At 48.9% G+C, this 21,453-nt stretch overlaps 1 protein-coding gene across 1 annotated transcript in view; it reads right to left on the bottom strand.

Annotated features, from left to right (window-relative positions):
- Nucleotides 1-21,190, bottom strand: part of LOC117401091 (glutaminase kidney isoform, mitochondrial-like) — a 33,999-nt gene extending 12,809 nt beyond the window's left edge. Inside the window, exons 1-11 of the mRNA XM_059013273.1 lie at nucleotides 20,856-21,190; nucleotides 15,945-16,044; nucleotides 14,209-14,330; nucleotides 11,038-11,167; nucleotides 10,137-10,216; nucleotides 8,969-9,132; nucleotides 7,853-7,911; nucleotides 5,786-5,818; nucleotides 4,917-4,975; nucleotides 4,000-4,066; nucleotides 3,466-3,516 (exon numbers count right to left, since the gene is read on the bottom strand). Of these exons, the coding sequence (XP_058869256.1) occupies nucleotides 3,466-3,516; nucleotides 4,000-4,066; nucleotides 4,917-4,975; nucleotides 5,786-5,818; nucleotides 7,853-7,911; nucleotides 8,969-9,132; nucleotides 10,137-10,216; nucleotides 11,038-11,167; nucleotides 14,209-14,330; nucleotides 15,945-16,044; nucleotides 20,856-21,052 (1,062 nt within the window). The 5' untranslated portion in view covers nucleotides 21,053-21,190. The remainder of the gene's footprint in view (nucleotides 1-3,465; nucleotides 3,517-3,999; nucleotides 4,067-4,916; nucleotides 4,976-5,785; nucleotides 5,819-7,852; nucleotides 7,912-8,968; nucleotides 9,133-10,136; nucleotides 10,217-11,037; nucleotides 11,168-14,208; nucleotides 14,331-15,944; nucleotides 16,045-20,855) is intronic.
- Nucleotides 21,191-21,453: the final 263 nt, after the last annotated feature.

Genomic DNA, 21,453 nt, shown 5'->3' with positions numbered 1-21,453 from the left:
TGTCCTTGCATGTCTCACGGGGATAGAACCCGGGTATGATGCAAGGAGCAAGCACTGCATTGGACAATATAGGGTTGTACAGCTGTTGCTTCAGTCTGCTTATATATATCGACCAGGTAGGTCAAGACCCGCGCGGGACCGGGTCGGGTTGGTGTATGTAACACCGGATCGGTACTCGTTCAGAACCGGTTCAGTACTTGTTCGGAACCTCATCGGCACATGGCCGGTCAGTACTGGTTAGGTGGCTGAACAAGGCTCTCCAATGAGGTCAATCTTTTTTTTTTTTTTATTTAGAATCTCCAATTATTTTTAATTTTCTCCCAGTTTGGAATGCCCAATTATTATTACTTTCCTCCTTCACGGCGGCGATTCTCCACACAGTCCTCCGTCCTCCGATCCCTTGGGGCGATCGGCATCTTTTTACACCCAGGAACTTGAGAGCGGATGTCCGCGGGCTACCAGCCTCTGGAGGACAAAGACCAGCCCAGTAAATCTCCGCCCCCAAGCTCACTCGGTGCCTGGTCTGTAGGGGTCGCTGTAGGGCGGTGAGGAGAAACAGTCTAAGCCGGATCCCACCTCCTCAACCCTGGGAGCTCCAAAGCCACGCGGCGCCCCCTGGAGTCCCCAGTGAAGACCGGCTGCCTCGCACAACCAGGAATGGAACCTGCGATCTCTGGTTGTATGACTCACCTGCACGCCGCTCGGCAGTGCTTTTACCAGGTGAGCCATTCGGGGACCCATCAGTCTTGAAAGGAAAAATGGCACTGAGATCTGTGAGCACAGTCCTTTTGTACCCTCAGAGAGCAGCTCTGGCATACAATTTTTAGTAGGTAAATACCCATTCGGTCCATAAACCTTACTTGTTTAGCTACATTAGTCTGTGCAGTTCTTAAAGAAATGCATGTTAGGCAAACTTGTATTTTCTGTTTAAAGCATGATATATGGCACTTTAGGTTAAAGAAAGTTCTCACTTTCCATGCCTTTTTTTCAAGTCATCTTGCACTTCCTGGGTCATTTCGCCTCAGCAGTGTCTTCTGGGTCATGTTCCTGGCTGTAAGCATGCCAGTCAGCAGGGGAAGCACCTGGTTGGTTAATGACAGGAAAGAACCTGTTGAAGAGGTGGGGACGGGCTCCCGAGTGGCGCATCCAGTAAAGGCGCTCCGCGTGGAGTGCAGGATGCGCCCTATTGCCTGGACGTCGCCGGTTCGAGTGCAAGATATTCCATTGCCAACCATGGACAGGAGCTCCCAGGGGGCAGCGCACAATTGGCCGAGCGTCGCCCGGGGGTGGGGGGTGCTTAGGTCAGCTCACCGCGCACCAGCGACCCCTGTAGTCTGGCTGGGCGCCTGCGGGCTTGCCTGTAAGCTGCCAGAGCTGCGTCGTCCTCCGACGCTGTAGCTCTTGGGTGGCTGCACGGCGAGTCCGCAGTGTGAAAAAAAGCGGTTGGCTGACGGCACACGCTTCGAAGGACAGCGTGTGTTCGTCTTCGCCCTCCCGAGTCAGCGTAGGGGTGGTAGCGGTGAGCTGAGCCTAAAAATAACTGGATATGCCAAATTGGGAGAAAGATACAAATAATTGGCGACTACTAAATTTAAAAAAAAAAAAAAAAAAAAAGGTGAAGACACCCTCCGGGTGACTAAGCAAGTGCAACACTAACTGAAAGCATGGCTTGCAAACAGAGATTTCTTTACCCACGTGCAGTACCAGGTATCATGTTTTAAAATACAAATACACTGCAACATGTGTTTCTTTCAAAGCCGCACATTTGAGAACGAATGGAAGAGCCCAACAAGGAAGAGTCACGCAATCACTCTGCTTTCACATTACTGTCTCGCAGCACAGACACAATCACTGTGCTTTCACATTACCATCTCACAGCACAGACACAATCACTGTGCTTTCACATTACCATCCTGCAGCACAGACACAATCACTCTGCTTTCACATTACCGTCTTGCAGCACAGACACGATCACTCTGCTTTCACATTACCATCTCACAGCACAGACACGATCACTCTGCTTTCACATTACCATCTCACAGCACAGACACGATCACTCTGCTTTCACATTACCATCTCACAGCACAGACACGATCACTCTGCTTTCACATTACCGTCCTGCAGCACAGATGCAATCACTCTGCTTTCACATTACCGTCTCGCAGCACAGACACGATCACTCTGCTTTCACATTACCGTCTTGCAGCACAGACACGATCACTCTGCTTTCACATTACCATCTCACAGCACAGATGCAATCACTCTGCTTTCACATTACCGTCTCGCAGCACAGACACGATCACTCTGCTTTCACATTACCGTCTCGCAGCACAGACACAATCACTGTGCTTTCACATTACCGTCTCACAGCACAGACACGATCACTCTGCTTTAACATTACCGTCCTGCAGCACAGACGCAATCACTCTGCTTTCACATTACCGTCTCGCAGCACAGACACAATCACTCTGCTTTCACATTACCGTCTTGCAGCACAGACACGATCACTCTGCTTTAACATTACCGTCCTGCAGCACAGACGCAATCACTCTGCTTTCACATGACCGTCTCGCAGCACAGACACGATCACTCTGCTTTCACATTACCGTCTCGCAGCACAGACACAATCACTCTGCTTTCACATTACCATCCTGCAGCACAGACACGATCACTCTGCTTTCACATTACCATCCTGCAGCACAGACACAATCACTCTGCTTTCACATGACCGTCTCGCAGCACAGACACGATCACTCTGCTTTCACATTACCGTCTCGCAGCACAGACACAATCACTCTGCTTTCACATTACCATCCTGCAGCACAGACACAATCACTCTGCTTTCACATTACCGTCTCGCAGCACAGACACAATCACTGTGCTTTCACATTACCGTCTCGCAGCACAGATGCAATCACTCTGCTTTCACATTACCATCTCACAGCACAGACACAATCACTCTGCTTTCACATTACCATCCTGCAGCACAGACACAATCACTCTGCTTTCACATTACCGTCTCGCAGCACAGACACAATCACTGTGCTTTCACATTACCGTCTCGCAGCACAGACACAATCACTCTGCTTTCACATTACCATCCTGCAGCACAGACACAATCACTCTGCTTTCACATTACCGTCTCGCAGCACAGACACAATCACTCTGCTTTCACATTACCGTCTCGCAGCACAGACACAATCACTGTGCTTTCACATTACCATCTCACAGCACAGATGCAATCACTCTGCTTTCACATTACCGTCTCGCAGCACAGACACAATCACTCTGCTTTCACATTACCGTCTCGCAGCACAGACGCAATCACTCTGCTTTCACATTACTGTCTCGCAGCACAGACGCAATCACTCTGCTTTCACATTACCGTCTCACAGCACAGATGCAATCACACTGCTTTCACATTACCGTCTCGCAGCACAGATTAGAACCCGGTGGTCAGTTTACCTGGAAGTAAAAGTCCAGTGCAGCAATCATGTCAGCCCCACTGGGAAAACACTGAGAAAGGAAAAGAGACCGTGTTTAACCAGGCTTGCTCCTTTGCAACCTGTATTTCTCAGGGGCTGACAAAATAATAAATCCCTCACCTTTTAGAGTATTTGACTAACACTGAAATACTCTAACACAGGACTGAACTGTGTTACTCTAACACAGGACTCATTTACTACAGTGTATTTTGAACTCCTCAAAAACATCTAGTTATAATCGTCACCACTAGTATTTTCAGCACATTGTTAAAAAGAGTCAAATACCTGCTTTCATGTTAGAAATACCAAAACTAGTCCCCCATGTTTAGCTCCCCTATTCAATTTTAACATCTTTATTTTTCTTAAAACGTGTGTAATAATTGAGAAGCACAGTCTATCTGAGCACTGTGTCCCACTCTTATTCCCAGCAGGGTTGCAACGCTGCAGGACGTTCTCTGTCTCTGAAGTCCAGTGCAGTGGACCTGCTCTTACTCAGGTAAGACTGCAGCTTTACCTTCTTCTCTTTCAAGTAGTATCCGATGGCAAAATTCCTGTCTCCCGTCTCTTTCTCCGACTGAAACCTGCAATTCAGATTTGCTTTGTTAAAAGGACAGTAGACTATAGTAATGACATCTTCAAATCTAGAAGTAAAATCAATGAATAATTATTTGACTGGGGTTTAAATAAATTGTCCTTTACCAAGGGAGACCCTCGGGGTCCCCTGCGCTCCCCTGACTGTGTGACTCCCCCTGCACACCACGCGGCCGTGCCTTTACCAGGGGAGACCATCGGGGACCCCTGCACTCCCCTGACTGTATGACTCTCCATGCACACCACGCGGCCGTGCCTTTACCAGGGGAGACCCTCGGGGACCCCTGCACTCCCATGACTGTATGACTCCCCCTGCACACCACACGGCCGTGCCTTTACCAAGGGAGACTCTCTGGGACCCCACAGCCTCTATATTTACAGAAGGATGTGGATTTTTTTTTTAAATTTAGTGACCAATTATTATTTTATTTATTTTTCCTCCCAATTTGGAATGTCCAATTATGTTTTTTCTCCTCACCGCAGCGGATCCCCACACAGCACAGACGTTCTGAGGGCGTGTGAGCGTCCTCCGATCTCACAAGCCTGAAGCCAGAATCGCTTTTACGCTGAGCAATCCAGAGCAGAGGTGGGCGGGGCTACCGATCCAGGAGAACAGAGATCTGCCTGCTTTTTATTCACTCTGAATGTGCTCCGTGTCTAACCAGTAGGGTTTGCTGCTGCGTGATGAAGAGAAGGAATCCCTGCCGGTTTCCCATCCTCCACCCCGGGAGAGTCAGAGCCAATGTGACGCCCCCTCGGAGTCCCCAGTGAAGTTCAGCCTCTTTGCACAGCCCGAACGTGAACTGGAAGGACAGGGATTTTGAAGGCTGATAGACTCACGTGGCGTTGCTGAATCCGATGTATTCCTTACCGGCCATCTTGTTGAGAAACTCCATTACCTGAAAGGTGGAAAGTCACTCTCAGTGAAAAACATTATGAATGAATTTCAACCCAAGCCAATACTGAACTGTGCAGTTTTGAAAGAAACACATGGTACAGCAAACATGTATTTCCATTTTAAACATGGTATCTGGGACTACTTTAGGTTAAAGGAAGCTCACAGTTTCCATGCCTTATTCTCGGGTATTTGCACTTCCTGGGTCCTTTCACCCCAGCAGTGTCTTCTGGGTCATGTATGTAATGGGTTTCCCAGCCACGTCATCTAGTCCATTAACAGAATTACATTTTTAGAACATTAATAAATAAATTAATTTATTCCAAGTAGCTTTAAAATACTACACAGTGTGAGAAACAGTACAGTCACACAGAGCACCTTGACTTAGTTATACATAGATTTTTAAAGTCAACTCTGTGAGATTAGTAGCTGTTCTAGAGGACTCTTGATAGGGGTGTTTGTGTGAGCAGTTCATCTCAAACAGCACCCACCCTTCAAATCAATTCCAAGTACATTAGTTTATTATTATTTGTCTATTTAGCAGATGCCTTTATCCAAGGCGACTTACAGACACTAGGGTGTGTGAACTATGCATCAGCTGTAGAGTCTCTTACAACAACATCTCACTAGAAAGACGGAGCACAAGGAGGTGAAGTGACTTGCTCAGGGTCACACAGTGAGTGAGCTGGGATTTGAACCGGGGACCTCCTGGTTACAAGCCCTTTTCTTTAACCACTGGACCACACAGCCTCCTGCTTCCATTCAGTATTTTTCCATTGTGGTAAAACATATTAAAACAGACAAGGCTACTCACATAATCAAATTTCTCAGCTTTGTTGGCTCCTGGCTGCAAGAAAAAAATAAAAAATAAAGTTAAGTTGTCAGTAAAAACCATTGAGAGGCTGCAGTACAACTGAGCAATCTGCAGAGCAATGCAGTGATCTGCAAGGAAACTGTTGTGTCAATCCCAAAAAACAACCAGGAGGTGGCGGTGTTGCGTAATAATTCAAGCCATTCATCTCTGCTGGTCAACACAGTGCAGTCATTAAAACATGAGAAAGCTGTGAAGATGCTGTTCTGTATGTTATACTGTGCTGCTTGTGTCATAGCATTACAATACTGTACAGCAACTTCCTTATACGTAACCTTTCTGCACATCCCTACCTGTCGTTACACAGTGTGCAGCTTTCATTCCAGGCTGATCTACATAAACAGCTAGAACGAGGCTTCTAATGTACCCGTCAGTGTAACACTGCTCTAACATCATTGCTCTGACACTGCTGTTGAGTCGACTGTAAAATTCAATAGCCTGCCTGTAGTTTTAAAGCAGATTTTTTGCACAAAGCTGTATTATTTAAGTCTAAATTATTTAATGAAAAGGTGACAAATAAATAAATATAGACTTCACAGACTCATCTCGCATTGCCTAACATTATCAGCTGAATGACGACTGGAGTGGCTTTATAACTCCTGTGATGTAGAAAGGGGGGGGGGGGGGGGGGCTGTGGTTGTTTATTTTCCAATCAGCTGTTAAATTCTTCCTGAATTCCTGTCAGGCCTCCAAAACACCACTGCTCTCTCTCTCGATTCTGATTGGCTAAAGGGGAGGTCAACGCCCCCCTTCACAACCTGCATTGTGACATGGCAGCATGTGAGCAGCAAATCGAGAGAGAGAGAGAGAGAGAGAGAGAGATCGAGACAGAGAGAGAGAGAGAGAGGGGGGGAGAGAGAGAGAGAGAGAGAGAGAGAGAGAGAGAGAGACAGAGACCGAGAGAGAGAGAGGGGGGGAGAGAGAGAGAGACAGAGACCGGGAGGGAGAGAGAGAGAGAGAGAGAGAGAGAGAGAGAGAGAGACAGAGACAGAGACCGAGAGAGACCGAGACCAAGAGAGAGAGAGACAGAGACCGAGACCGAGAGAGAGAGAGACCGAGACCGAGAGAGAGAGAGAGAGAGACAGAGACCGAGAGAGAGAGAGAGAGAGACAGAGACCGAGAGAGACCGAGACCAAGAGACAGAGACCGAGAGAGACCGAGACCAAGAGACAGAGACCGAGACCGAGAGAGAGAGAGAGAGGGGGGGGGGGGGGGGGAGAGAGAGACAGAGACCGAGAGAGAGAGAGAGGGACCAAAATGCTCAATGGACAAATAAAGAGCGACAAGCTGAACTGCTAACGGACATCCATCTGGGTTTAATCACATAACCGCACTGGAGCTCCCATACAGACTGACACTACTGAACCACAGCGTCACTCAACTGAAGTTTCTTTAGTAGAACGCTGGCTTTCCACTAACCTGAGCTCCAGACTGGGGAAGATGAACGCACGCTGTCCACCGAAGCGTGTGCCGTCAGCCGACTGCTTCTTTACACTCTGCAGACTCACCATGCAGCCACCTCAGAGCTACAGCGTCGGAGGACAATGCAGCTCTGGGCAGCTTACAGGCAAGCCCGCAGGCGCCCGGCCAGACTACAGGGGTCGCTGGTGCGCGGTGAGCCGAGGACACCCTGGCCGACCAAGCCCTCCCTCCCCCGGGCGACGCTCAGCCAATTGTGCACTGCCCCCTGGGAGCTCCCGTCCACAGTCGGCTGTGGAATAGCCTGGACTCGAACTCGCGACGTCCAGACTATAGAGCGCATCCTGCACTCTAGCGAGTGCTTTTACTGGATGCGCCACTCGGGGGCCCCCCTGTAATAAAGGTTCTAACAAACATATATTGAAATATCACAGTGTTTAAGTAAATGCATTAAGAAACACCTTGAAAAAGTGAGGGGACCATAAAACAAACCTATGAGAATGCAGTTTGAAGACAGTAACTCACCTGAGACATGAAATCCAGTATAGGAAAGTGACTCAGAGAGTGTATGAGTCTCCAGTCCAGTCTTACCTTTATGAGGGAGCTGATGACAATGGCCCCTGCATTCACCATGGGATTATGAGGCCGATCTGCAGAGACACAACCAACAGCCAGCCATTAGATAAGAAACAGAAGAAAATGCACGAGCGAGAGGAGGCCGTTCAGCCCATCAGCACTCGTCCAGTTCCCAGCAGCTGACTGATCTCAGAACTTTGTCAAGTCGGTTCTTAAAGGATCCTAGAGATTCAGCATCATCAACATGACTAGGTAACCCATTCCATCCCCTCCCCAATCTGTGTGAAGAAGTGTCTCCTTCAACAACATGACCAGGTAACCCATTCCATCCCCTCACCACTCTCTGTGAAGAAGTGTCTCCTTCAACAACATGACCAGGTAACCCATTCCATCCCCTCACCACTCTGTGTGAAGAAGTGTCTCCTTCAACAACATGACCAGGTAACCCATTCCATCCCCTCACCACTCTGTGTGAAGAAGTGTCTCCTTCAACAATATGACCAGGTAACCTATTCCATCCCCTCACCACTCTGTGTGAAAGTGTCTCCTTCAACAACATGACCAGGTAACCCATTCCATCCCCTCGCCACTCTGTGTGAAAGTGTCTCCTTCAACAACATGACTAGGTAACCCATTCCATCCCCTCACCACTCTCTGTGAAGAAGTGTCTCCTTCAACAACATGACCAGGTAACCCATTCCATCCCCTCACCACTCTGTGTGAAGAAGTGTCTCCTTCAACAACATGACTAGGTAACCCATTCCATCCCCTCACCACTCTGTGTGAAGAAGTGTCTCCTTCAACAACATGACCAGGTAACCCATTCCATCCCCTCCCCACTCTGTGTGAAGAAGTGTCTCCTTCAACAACATGACCAGGTAACCCATTCCATCCCCTCACCACTCTGTGTGAAGTGTCTCCTTCCCTCTTCTCCTAAGTATATCTCTTATCTGTGTCCTCTGGTCCTAGTCTAGGAGGTAACTCTTCAGTCATGTCCCCTCGTTCATCTTTGTTCTTAGTTGAAGACTCAGTGAATGGCTTTTGGAAGCAGTAAACTACACTGAAGCAGGTACCCCTTCAAACGTCAGGCCTGACTGCACATATAGAGAATGTGTTTGAGAGGACGCTCACCCTCGTCGTTCAGGAACAGCTTGTTGAATTTCAGTCCGCTGGGCTCCTTCCCCACGTAGCGGTGCACACTCTCTGTCCCAGACTCATGGATCGCAATAGCGTACTCTAGTGGCTTCACGCAGGACTGCAGGCAGAAGGGGAGTCTTGTGTCGCCCACAGAGTGTCTGAAAACACACGCATTATAAGCCATCCCTTAATGTCTCTTGCACAGCAGCTATAGACCTTGTTGGTTATTCTTTAAAATAACGGGTTTCATCACAACGCAGTGACCAGGTTTCATCACAACGCAGTCAGCGGCTCTCTAGATTCATGTAAACACTTGGAGGGAGAGACAAACCGGGTGCCTCCATGTATCCCCACATTCTGAGACTGGCCTTTTCAAGGGTCATCGGTAAGCCAACATTCTTGCATTGTTTCAGTCCCTCCCCTGGCTGGATCTGAACCCGGTCTGACAAGCTGAACTTGAATACACTGCCATGTGATCGAAAGCGCACTGCCTTTACTGGAGAGACACTGACTTGCAGCTAGAGGTGTCGAAATAGCCGTACTTAAAGTTTATAGCATGTCAGTGACATTCAGTACCAATGCCATTGCTGTGGATTCTCAATTAGAGCTCTCAGTAACCATAACATACAGGGTTTACAGACTCTTTCATATCTCATTCGGATACTATCAATAGCCAGTGATAAATATGCAGACAAGACTGCATCACTATTGAATAAGAGCTTCTATAGATATATGTACAAACTTGGAGAGACGCACAAACACCTCCTGTACCTGCAGATTGTGATCTTCTTAATAACTTGTGTTAAAAATGTTCAGGTGCCATCATAACTGGATAAGAACTTTGTCATGTGGACAGAGAGGCAGACAAGCAGGGTGCGTCCGGACAGCCCCAGACTGTGATGCTCTTAATACCGTCCTGAGTGAGTTTCATCACTATAGGACCTGCGCTTCTCTCTAGATATAAACATGTAAGTGAGACACACTCAATACAGCCCCGGATTCTGATCTGTAAACTGTGCTGGAGTTTAAATTGCTGGCAAGTTTCCTCACTCTTGTACCTGCTGTCTCCTATGTGTGTAAAGTGTGTGACGTCCTATCGTATGGACACACAGCTGTCCACGCTGTGTCAGTGCTGGCAGGGATATGCAGTCCTGAGTCCTACCTTTGCCCGTCCACAGTGCACAGAGAAACACCCCACAGGTCAGGGCTGAACTTAGCCAGCTGAGGAATGTAGTCAGCAACCTGCGAACACAGCGATCAGCCCGGGTTATCATTGTAGAGAAACAGAGATGCCACAGCACTGTCAATCGGGCTTCAACAGCATCCAAAACATGTGAGCGGGGACACCTCTTGAACTAGAATACTTGAAACGGCATTGAAACCTCTGTAAGGACCGATGGATGCATTTTCTTCTCTAAAGAAAGTGCTTTCACTGGAGTTCAGGAGCTGCTCTCTCTTCAGTTCTAGTTGCTGCCATAGACATGTGTACAGCAGGCTGGATCCGTGTCTTTATAAGCCAGAGCCATCTCGTGCACTGACACTGTTCTGCTGGTAATACACTGCTGTTTACTAGATGGCACTGGTGCTTGCTAATAGAGAGGCAGTTTGGCTGATCCAGCCTAACACGTCTCAAAACACAGTATTTCAGAGAACAGGGGTTCACTTATTCACTGTGTATCGTTTCTATCGTGATACAAGACCAAAAACACAACAGGGCTCATTGCAGATCACCAAATGGTTCTTGAATGAAGTGTGTTTTATAGCTGGTACGAATACATACTCTCCCTGTCATTTCATTTTTGTCTTTTAACAAAATGGTCCTTCATTAAATTTGATCTTAATCTGCATCATACAAGTAGCCCACCAGGATCATCCCATGCATCGCGTTTCGTATCTCGATCTGTGTACGTACTGTATCATGACATTAATGTATCGTACGCCCCTAAATAAGAACCAGAATGATGGAAAACATCCTAAAAAGTTAAGGTACAGTGAAAACCAGAACTCTAGCAATGTGATTTGCATGTGCTCTTTAGTAGAACGCAGTATTTTGTCAGCGTTACCTTCCCAGCGTTCTGTTTCCTGGCGCTGTCGTACAGCTGGTTGATGTGGTTGCTGAAAGTCTGGAAATCGGGAATGATAAACTTTTTTCGGAAAGCTTGAGTCAGGAGAACGATGTTACTGCCCACACACCTGCAACACAGAGACACACAGCAACTCTGAACCACAGCAGCGATCTCAAGAACACAAGGGCAGATGAGAACCAGGCCAGTCGGCTCCTAATAGCTGACTGATCCAGAACTTTGTCAAGTCTTAAAGGATCTCAGCGATTCTGCATCAACAACCTGGCTCAGTAACCCACTCCACACCCGCACCACTCCCTGTAACCCACTCCACACCCGCACCACTCCCTGTAACCCACTCCACATCCCTCCCTGTAACCCACTCCACACCCGCACCCCTCCCTGTAACCCACTCCACACTCGCACCACTCCGTAACCCGCTCCACACCCGCACCACTCCCCGTAACCCACTCCACACCCCTCCCTGTAACCCACTCCACACCCGCATCCCTCCCTGTAACCCACTCCACACCCGCACCACCCCGTAACCCACGCCACACCCCTCCCTGTAACCCACTCCACACCCGCACCCCTCCCTGTAACCCACTCCACACCCGCACCACTCCCTGTAACCCACTCCACATCCCTCCCTGTAACCCACTCCACACCCGCACCCCTCCCTGTAACCCACTCCACACCCGCACCACTCCCTGTAACCCACTCCACATCCCTCCCTGTAACCCACTCCACACCCGCACCCCTCCCTGTAACCCACTCCACACCCGCACCACTCCCTGTAACCCACTCCACATCCCTCCCTGTAACCCACTCCACACCCGCACCCCTCCCTGTAACCCACTCCACACTCGCACCACTCCGTAACCCACTCCACACCCGCACCACTCCCTGTAACCCACTCCACACCCGCACCCCTCCCTGTAACCCACTCCACACCCGCACCACTCCCTGTAACCCACTCCACACCCGCACCACTCCGTAACCCACTCCACACCCCTCCCTGTAACCCACTCCACACCCGCACCACTCTCTGTAACCCACTCCACACCCGCACCACTCCGTAACCCACTCCACACCCCTCCCTGTAACCCACTCCACACCCGCATCCCTCCCTGTAACCCACTCCCACTTTAGACATGACCTCTAGGGGGTGTGCAACTATAATTTCTACCACCCCTGCAACTGTGGCTCTTGCGTTAGTGAACACAAACCTCTTTCAAATCACTTACAGATTGGGCAGAAGCTCATTTTCTGGGGTACGCATCAGGAATTTCTGTCCCCCTGTGTTTTTGTATAGAGATTAGCCAATCACTAACTCAGAGTTGTAGGAATTAGGTAGGAATTAGTAGGAATAGTAGGAATTAGGTAGGAAGGGGGTAGGAATTAAAGTTGCACAACACTACTGGCCATAGTTAAACTTTCTCACTTCAGAAATTCAAGATTTGGCATCGCCCTGGTGTGGGGCTGTGACAGAAACAGACCTGTGAGGGCGCTAAGGAAAGGGAACAGAGTCCCCTGGACTGGATGACAATTCAGGGAAACGATGTGGCAGCCGCGGATTGGAGGAGCGGTTGCACGCGTTTACCAAGGGGTCATGAGTGACGGTACAAATAGGGGATGGAGCGACGTGATCTGTTCTTTCGTTTATGGTTAACGAAAGACCTGGAAAGACACGTGTGTGAAACAGTATCGCGAGTGTTTTGTTTGCTTGTCTCTAATTGTTATTGTTATTAGTAGATGGCACGTTCCGGAGCTGTCGTCACGATTTTGCACCACGAGCACTACAGCACTCACCCTGGCCTGCTGACCGTGTTGGTGTATTGTGTGTGGAACTGTGTTTATTATTTGGGACTGCAACCTGTATATTTATACCAGTGCATTACACATTGTTGTGTACTGCCTGGATTTATTATTTGGTCACCAGACCAGGATTATAAGTAAAGCCTGTTCTGAGTGGATTACTGTCTCCTGATCACTCCTGCACCTGTACACTGCAACTGCATTGTCACAGGGGCATGTTGGCCTCAATGCCTGGATGTCCAATTGGGCATGTTTGGGATGAACTTGAACGTCCGTCATCACAAGCCTACCTCGCTTTGCAATGTTAATGACTGACCCTCGAGACCCCTTCCCGCACCCTGTGAGTCTACACCCTGTCAGGGCTGAGATCAGGGCAGGCATGTCCCAAACTCATATTAGGCGAGCTAATAAAGTGGGCAGTGCTGAAGGGGTTAATGATGTGCTTTAAAGTGTCCCAGTGCTTTCTGGTGACCTTCGCAGGCAGCTGCATTCTCCTCCACCCTCACCTCTCTCTCTCGTGCCTGCGGAAAGGCATGTTGTTATCACAATCACAAGCTCTTGTTTTGCCATGCCATGTGCTTCACTGTGTCTACATCCAAAACAAAGCACACCAGCTACACTCTGCACGTCTCAAATGAGCAGTTTTCATTTTACAACATGGTCTCTGGGGACTGACATGCTTTCAGCCAGTCACAGGACCCAGAAGACACTGCGGAGGTGAAAGGACCCAGGAAGTGCATACAGATAACCCGAGAATAAGGCATGGAAACTGAGAGCTTCCTTTGACCTCAAAGTAGTCCAAGATACCATGCTTTGTTTTAATGAAGCCCTTGAGAAGAACTAACGAGAAGAATGTTGTAATGCCCTTCAGTAGGTACTGCTCAAACTTTCAGGTATGCGATGAAAAAACTAAATGAATTGGAAACCAAATAGTATGAATGATACTTGGGTGAGAGAATGTATTAACTTTGTACATCCTGTTTATTCTTAATATCAGAACTGCGGTCAATTAGACTTACAGTTACTGCAGGGGGGGAAGAAATTAGAGATGCACACCCCTAGTGGTCATTTTTATACAGGTCTCATTGCTCAGGCTAGCTCAGAAACCCAATAGTACAATATGGTACAATATGCAGGTAACTTGGTACTAAAACAGTAAAAAATAGTGACTACGAACACATATGTATAATAAACAGACACAATTGCAATATTAGCTGCCTTACACTCAATATTACAATATTAGCTGCCCCTTAGTACCACTGAAGACCATTGTGTGTAGACAGTCTTGTATTGTAACCCCCTCTTATCTGGTGTATACTTGAGATATTTGTTTCCATAGCAACAGTTACTCACTTCCTGAAGAGGTATCGGTCCATCATGACTCCGCCTACCGAGTCCTGCACTGATTGGCGGATGAGGTCCATGCAGTCTCTCAGACGAGGGTCAGAGGTCAACAAGCCTGTCCCTTTCACTGCCTGCACAAAAATACACAGAACTGCAGAAATGTATACATGCAGACATATTAACTAGAAAACAAAGGAACTGTGAACTCTGTGAGAATTTAAACTCTTAAAGAAGTGCTCAAACAATTCCTACTTCTGCTGCGCCGACTTCCTGTTCTGTAGGTAACCCGGCCTGACTGAAGTTAGACCACAGGAGTGAATCTGCCTTACAGCAAAGGAAGCGATTGGCTACCAGGAAATGGCAGCAACTTTAAATCTTAGTTTTGCATTTAAAAAAATCTCTTATAGAATTAGATTATAATAGGAGATGACAGTTTGATGACAAAGGATTTTAATTTTTAAATGCTCAGCTGATCCCTCTAGTAAATCAGTGGTGTTATTAAAGACCAAAGCAGCTCTGTGTTACATTCCCCTGACTGTGCTGTGTTTGTTTCAGCTCCAATGTTCATTTTCAGCACTGCTGGCCACACCCACTCTGCATCAACTATCACAGTGTCACATTGTCAGGTAATGGGAATGGAGCGAGGGCTGCTGTTCAAGCCATTAGGATCTCCAGACAGGATAGGCAGGTAGATTTAGAGCAACACGTCAATAAATCAATACTGGAGCTGAAACACAATCCAGTACCACTCCCAGTGACTGCAAACACCATGACGCACTCAATGGAAAATGACACTTCAGAACATAAGAAAATGTATGAATGAGAGGAGGCGCTTTGGCCCATCACAGCTCATCCGGTTCCTAGTAGCTGATTGATCTCAGAACTTTGTCAAGTTGAGTCTTAAAGGATCTAAGTGATTCAACAACATGGCTAGGTAGCCCCTTCCACACCCTCACTCTCTGTGAAGAAGTGTCTCCTAAGTCTGTCTCCACTTCGTTCCCACTGTGTCCTCTAGTCCTTGTTTCTGGTTCAGGTTAACTATGTCACCTCCTTTGAAGAATTTAAAGACTTCAATCACATCCCCTCTGGTTCTTATTTGTTCCAGGCTAAACAGATTCAGCCCATCTTTGCAGATCAGTCCTTTAAGCCCTGAGATTAGTCTGGTTGAAGCTATGGCGAGGAGAAACAGTCCCTGTCGGTTTTAACTTCCTTACCCACATGATCGCCAGAGCAAATGCTCCCTGTGGAATCCCTAGCACAGATCAAAACACACAGCCAGGAACCTGCGCTCCCCTGACTGTGTGACTCACCCTGCACACCACGCGGCCGAGCTTTTACCAGGGGAGACCCTCGGGGACCCCTGCACTCCCCTGACTGTGTGACTCACCCTGCACACCACGAGGCCGTGCATTTACCAGGGGAGACCCTCGGGGACCCCTGCGCTCCCCTGACTGTGTGACTCACCCTGCACACCACGCGGCCGTGCCTTTACCAGGGGAGACCCTCGGTGACCCCTGCGCTCCCCTAACTGAGTGACTCACCCTGCACACCACGCGGCCGTGCCTTTACCAGGGGAGACCCTTGGGGACCCCTGCGCTCCCCTGACTGTGTGACTCATCCTGCACACCACGTGGCCGTGCCTTTACCAGGGGAGACCCTCGGGGACCCTTGCATCATTATTTGCAATCTAATTGTTCAGAGTGTAGTTGGTAATTTCCCTTGTGCATTATTAGGCTGAGACTCACGGTGATGAACTTTGGGAGAGAGATCTGTTCCTGCCCATCTGTGATGGTGTAGAACAGCAGATCCTCCAGCTCTGGAAACAGGCTCTTCTTAGAGGCACGCCTGAGAGAGGGAGGGACAAGGAGACAACAGGAGTTACCAACGCCCCATACGACCAGCCAACTGATCCCAGTACCACAGATCTGGAAAGATCCCAATGATACAGCACCAACAACACAGCTTTCTCTTAGAGATTGAAGGTATGGTTTAAACAGAAACAAAGGAGTAATCATTATTAGGAACTCGTGAACATTAACATTGAGATAAAACCTTATTACTGAACCATATGGATATTATATTGTAGTTTTGCACTGTATGTATATTATATGTTATTTATGTGTGTGTGTGTGTGTGTTTAGTAAGAGAGCTTTTATCTTAAGTACAAAATAATTCCATAAATCTGACCTATTCTCCACTTCTCATGTGCGGTATTGTAACAGGCTTACAGCAAAAATGTATTTTCACCTTAAAATGTGATCTGTTACTCCTTTAGGTTAAACCAAGTTTTTTTCTGCCTTTTTCACAGGAAATATGTCGTACTTGTACTTCCGGAGTTACCTCAGCAGTATCTTCTGGGTAATGGCATGGCTCAGAGCATGTCAGCCAATAGGAGAAGCACCAATTTCACCCTCCAGATGACCAAGCGAGTGCAGCACTAACTGAAAGCATGGCTTTCTTTATGTGTCTCCTGCCATCTGCCCTGTCTCTCCACCCAATCCCCAGCTGTGTCCCTCCTGCCCTCTGCCCTGTCTCTCCACCCAATCCCCAGCTGTGTCCCTCCTGCCCTCTGTCCTGTCTCTCCACCCAATCCCCAGCTGTGTCCCTCCTGCCCTCTGCCCTGTCTCTCCACCCAATCCCCAGCTGTGTCCCTCCTGCCCTCTGCCCTGTCTCTCCACTCAATCCCCAGCCGTGTCCCTCCTGCCCTCTGCCCTGTCTCTGCACCCAATCCCCAACCATGTCCCTCCTTCCCTCTGCCCTGTCTCTACACCCAATCCCCAGCCATGTCACTCCTGCCCTCTGCCCTGTCTCTGCACCCAATCCCCAGCCGTGTCCCTCCTGCCCTCTGCCCTGTCTCTCCACCCAATCCCCAGCCGTGTCCCACCTGCCCTCTGCCCTGTCTCTCCACCCAATCCCCAGCCGTGTCCCTCCTGCCCTCTGCCCTGTCTCTCCACCCAATCCCCAGCCGTGTCCCTCCTGCCCTCTGCCCTGTCTCTCCACTCAATCCCCAGCCGTGTCCCTCCTGCCCTCTGCCCTGTCTCTGCACCCAATCCCCAGCCGTGTCCCTCCTGCCCTCTGCCCTGTCTCTACACCCAATCCCCAGCCGTGTCACTCCTGCCCTCTGCCCTGTCTCTGCACCCAATCCCCAGCCGTGTCCCTCCTGCCCTCTGCCCTGTCTCTCCACCCAATCCCCAGCTGTGTCCCACCTGCCCTCTGCCCTGTCTCTCCACCCAATCCCCAGCTGTGTCCCTCCTGCCTCTGCCCTGTCTCTCCACCCAATCCCCAGCCGTGTCCCTCCTGCCCTCTGCCCTGTCTCTCCACCCAATCCCCAGCTGTGTCCCTCCTGCCCTCTGCCCTGTCTCTCCACCCAATCCCCAGCTGTGTCCCTCCTGCCCTCTGCCCTGTCTCTCCACCCAATCCCCAGCTGTGTCACTCCTGCCCTCTGCCCTGTCTCTGCACCCAATCCCCAGCTGTGTCCCTCCTGCCCTCTGCCCTGTCTCTCCACCCAATCCTCAGCTCTGTCCCGCCTGCCCTTTGCCACTGTTTAAGAATCTCCTAATCTCTCTGTTTTCTAGGATAAATAGATTCAGTTTCCTCCACTAATCTTCATAATGCAGTGTGGAGACCAAACTGTGTTCTCACCTGGGCATTATACAACCTCATCATAGCCTCCTTTGATTTATACCCCACATCAGGGGTCCCCAGCCCCTGTCCTGGGGTATAGCCCCGGTCCTGGGGACCCCCTGTGTCTTCTGGTTTTCATTCCAACTGAGCTCCCAATTACTAAACCAGACCCTTCATTGAACTGATTATTTGCTTAATTAGACCCCCGCTCCACACTGCTGACTCGTACAGGGGGGGCTGGTGGACCCCCGCTCCACACTGCTGACTCGTACGAGGGGGGGGGGGGGGGGGGCTGGGGACCCCCGCTCCACACTGCTGACTCGTACAGGGGGGGCTGAGGACCCCCGCTTCACACTGCTGACTCGTACAGGGGGTGCTGGGGACCCCCGCTCCACACTGCTGACTCGTACAGGGGGTGCTGGGGACCCCCGCTCCACACTGCTGACTCGTACAGGGGGTGCTGGGGACTCCCGCTCCATACTGCTGACTCGTACGGGGGGGCTGGGGACCCCCGCTCCACACTGCTGACTCGTACAGGGGGGGTGGGGACTCCCGCTCCACACTGCTGACTCGTACGGGGGGGCTGGGGACCCCCGCTCCACACTGCTGACTCGTACAGGGGGGGTGGGGACCCCCGCTCCACACTGCTGACTCGTACAGGGGGTGCTGGGGACCCCCGCTCCACACTGCTGACTCGTACAGGGGGTGCTGGGGACTCCCGCTCCACACTGCTGACTCGTACAGGGGGGGTGGGGACTCCCGCTCCACACTGCTGACTCGTACAGGGGGGGTGGGGACCCCCGCTCCACACTGCTGACTCGTACAGGGGGTGCTGGGGACCCCCGCTCCACACTGCTGACTCGTACAGGGGGTGCTGGGGACCCCCGCTCCACACTGCTGACTCGTACAGGGGGGGTGGGGACCCCCGCTCCACACTGCTGACTCGTACAGGGGGGGTGCTGGGGACTCACGCTCCACACTGCTGACTCGTACAGGGGGTGCTGGGGACCCCCGCTCCACACTGCTGACTCGTACAGGGGGGGTGGGGACCCCCGCTCCACACTGCTGACTTGTAACTTGTTTTACTTTTTAAATTCCGCTTTCCAATGTTATTCTCAACACTTCTTCTTCAACTGTTAAAAATAAACACGACTAGTTCTACAAGTTCTGTCTGTAATGTCACCATGTATTATAACAAATAACATTCACCAAACCTGCACATACACAGCTGTAACTGTCTCAGGTTTCTGGTCACACTGATAAATGTCACCAAGCGAGCGCTCTTGTGATTTATGTCACCAGAAACCCTTGATAGAATTACAGCCTTATTACGTACAGTCGGGTGCACAGCATTTATTGTATTATTATTATTAGTCATTAGAAGAAAATGAAGAGACCCTTTGCACTGTACAGAACAGCGTTTCCCTCCATTGTTTTATTTTGATGAGGTACCAGGTTTATTTCTTTACTGTTTTTTTTTTCTTCCAGCTCATGATCAATAGATCTTCTTGTTTCATTTCTCCAATAAGTTACCAAATAACAGGTATACTCCAGCCAGGCTGGTTACTGTTTCACTACCGTGCTGCTCCTCTCTATCTCTCCACTTCCAGCCCCCTTACCCAGCTGCAAGGGGGCTGGGTGGAGCAGCACTTTGGATTATTCATGGCACTGCTTTTCCAGTTGTGTTGTTTCTGTTTTTCATCACATCCTTGAAACCTGTGAGTCTCTCTGCTGACCACTGCGCTGTGACAGGCTGCTTGAGTTAAACTAACAAGATGCAACGCGTCTGTTGTTTTTTTTTAATACAGGGAAGCTTGCACAGGTGTAGAAGACTAATTAGTCTTCCTCTCTTACCATCTTAATGATGTGGGGACCCAACTAGAAGACTCTTGTCGTGTCTTTAGTAGATGGCATTATTTGAACGAGGGACTTCCACTATTACAGAGGAAGACGCCACAGCAATGCTATACTCGCTATATATTACAACCACTTCCACTGATCTGTTTATTTACATTGCAGTCCCCTGAAACTCTGAGGGCAGGGCTTCAGTGTATCATCAGCAAGCAGCGGTTTTGAAACAGGAGTTATCTCTCAGCCATGCTTTGATGTTCTGTTATTGAGCAATAACAGACAGCTGACCGGTTGTTAAATTTATTGGTTCAGTGCTAGCTGCCCTTCTCTGTACCTTCTCAAGTGTAATAATGTATTTTACAGTGAGGCCCAGATCGGCACACAGTGTTCAAACGTTACATACCTGGTCTTTGAGAGTAAGTAGCGGGGTTTCAAAAGATCTATAGCTTTACACGTCCCCACGTGTTGCTACAAATGTTTAAAGTTTTTAAAAACTGTCATTTTTCTTTTTACACTCATAACTTTAAAGTCTGTTTCAAAGCTCTTTTCAAAATGTCTGCTCTAGTGCTCTGGGGTTTGAGATCTGTCCTCTAAATCACTGCAGGAAGAGCGATTCAAAACAAAATATTCCACACTTTTGGCAATCTAGCATTCTAGTTGTCTTTTTAACACCTGGTCACATTGGCAAGATATTTTGTTTTAAAGATGAGTCCATTAGGAGACTTTTCAGGTATTTTGTTTTAAAGATGAGTCCATTAGGAGACTTTTATGTCTCTGTTTACCATCCTCTAATTACTTCAAGAAAGTTGTAGCAATGTCAACATTTCTTTCTGCAAGTATCACATGGCAAACACTATTTATGTGCTGAAACTCCTCTAAAAATACTGTATATCGCTTTAAATGTAATGGGCCAGACTATCCACTACGTCACCACACGTGCAAATATTTATTTGACTCCTGCGTAGCAAACAACACAACACGAGTCCTGAATGTAGCCAACCTTTTTAAACTTGGTTAGTTTTTTTTATCTCTCATTCACACAAAAAAAGCAAAAATTGACCCAATTACAACTGAAAAAAAAAACGTAACAAGACTACCGTATTTCTATTAAAAAAAAACACACCGGTTAACATCACAGTGTGATATTGAACGGATAGCGGTGACAACATTAATATACTCACAGCTGTTGGTGTGCATGTTCCCTGTCCTTCAGGCTGAGCTCGTTGTAATACTGGTGCAGCGACGCCGAACTCGTGTACAATATCCTGGGTGCTTTTCTGAGGCTCAGTAAGTGACACGCCGGTTCGGTCCGTTTGACAGCGTCTTTGAAGACCAAAACACTGGAGTTTGTAACTCGCAGGGATTTTAAAAAGTGCATATCCAAATAACTTTAATTCAGCGCCCAACGTGTAGTGGCCAGCAAAGAAAGGAAAGGCACGAACTGGTGCCACAGTTTGACTGGAGTGCGGCTTGTATGACAGTTCAGCTCTGTCACTTCAGACACGAGTTTCCCTCACAGCAGCTGTGGGGATGCGGGCGGGGCTAGAAATGACTGGCGGGGGGAGCAACCAATCTGAGACGAGGACGGGAAGGGAGGCGGTGGCTCTGTTATGACACAGAGGCGAATCAGAGTGCGAGGTATTTTAGGGACAATTATAGCGTGGTATGTATTACAGTTATTAAAAAAAAAATTAAAAAAAACATAAATCACCTGTAGATAAACTGAGTTAGGTGCCCGGGAGGCGCGTTCGGGGTTACTTGAGATTGTCACTGGTTACC

Source organism: Acipenser ruthenus, chromosome 45 (genome assembly GCF_902713425.1).
Source record: "Acipenser ruthenus chromosome 45, fAciRut3.2 maternal haplotype, whole genome shotgun sequence".
Classification (NCBI taxonomy): domain Eukaryota; kingdom Metazoa; phylum Chordata; class Actinopteri; order Acipenseriformes; family Acipenseridae; genus Acipenser; species Acipenser ruthenus.
This window is presented reverse-complemented; position numbering and strand designations above follow the sequence as displayed.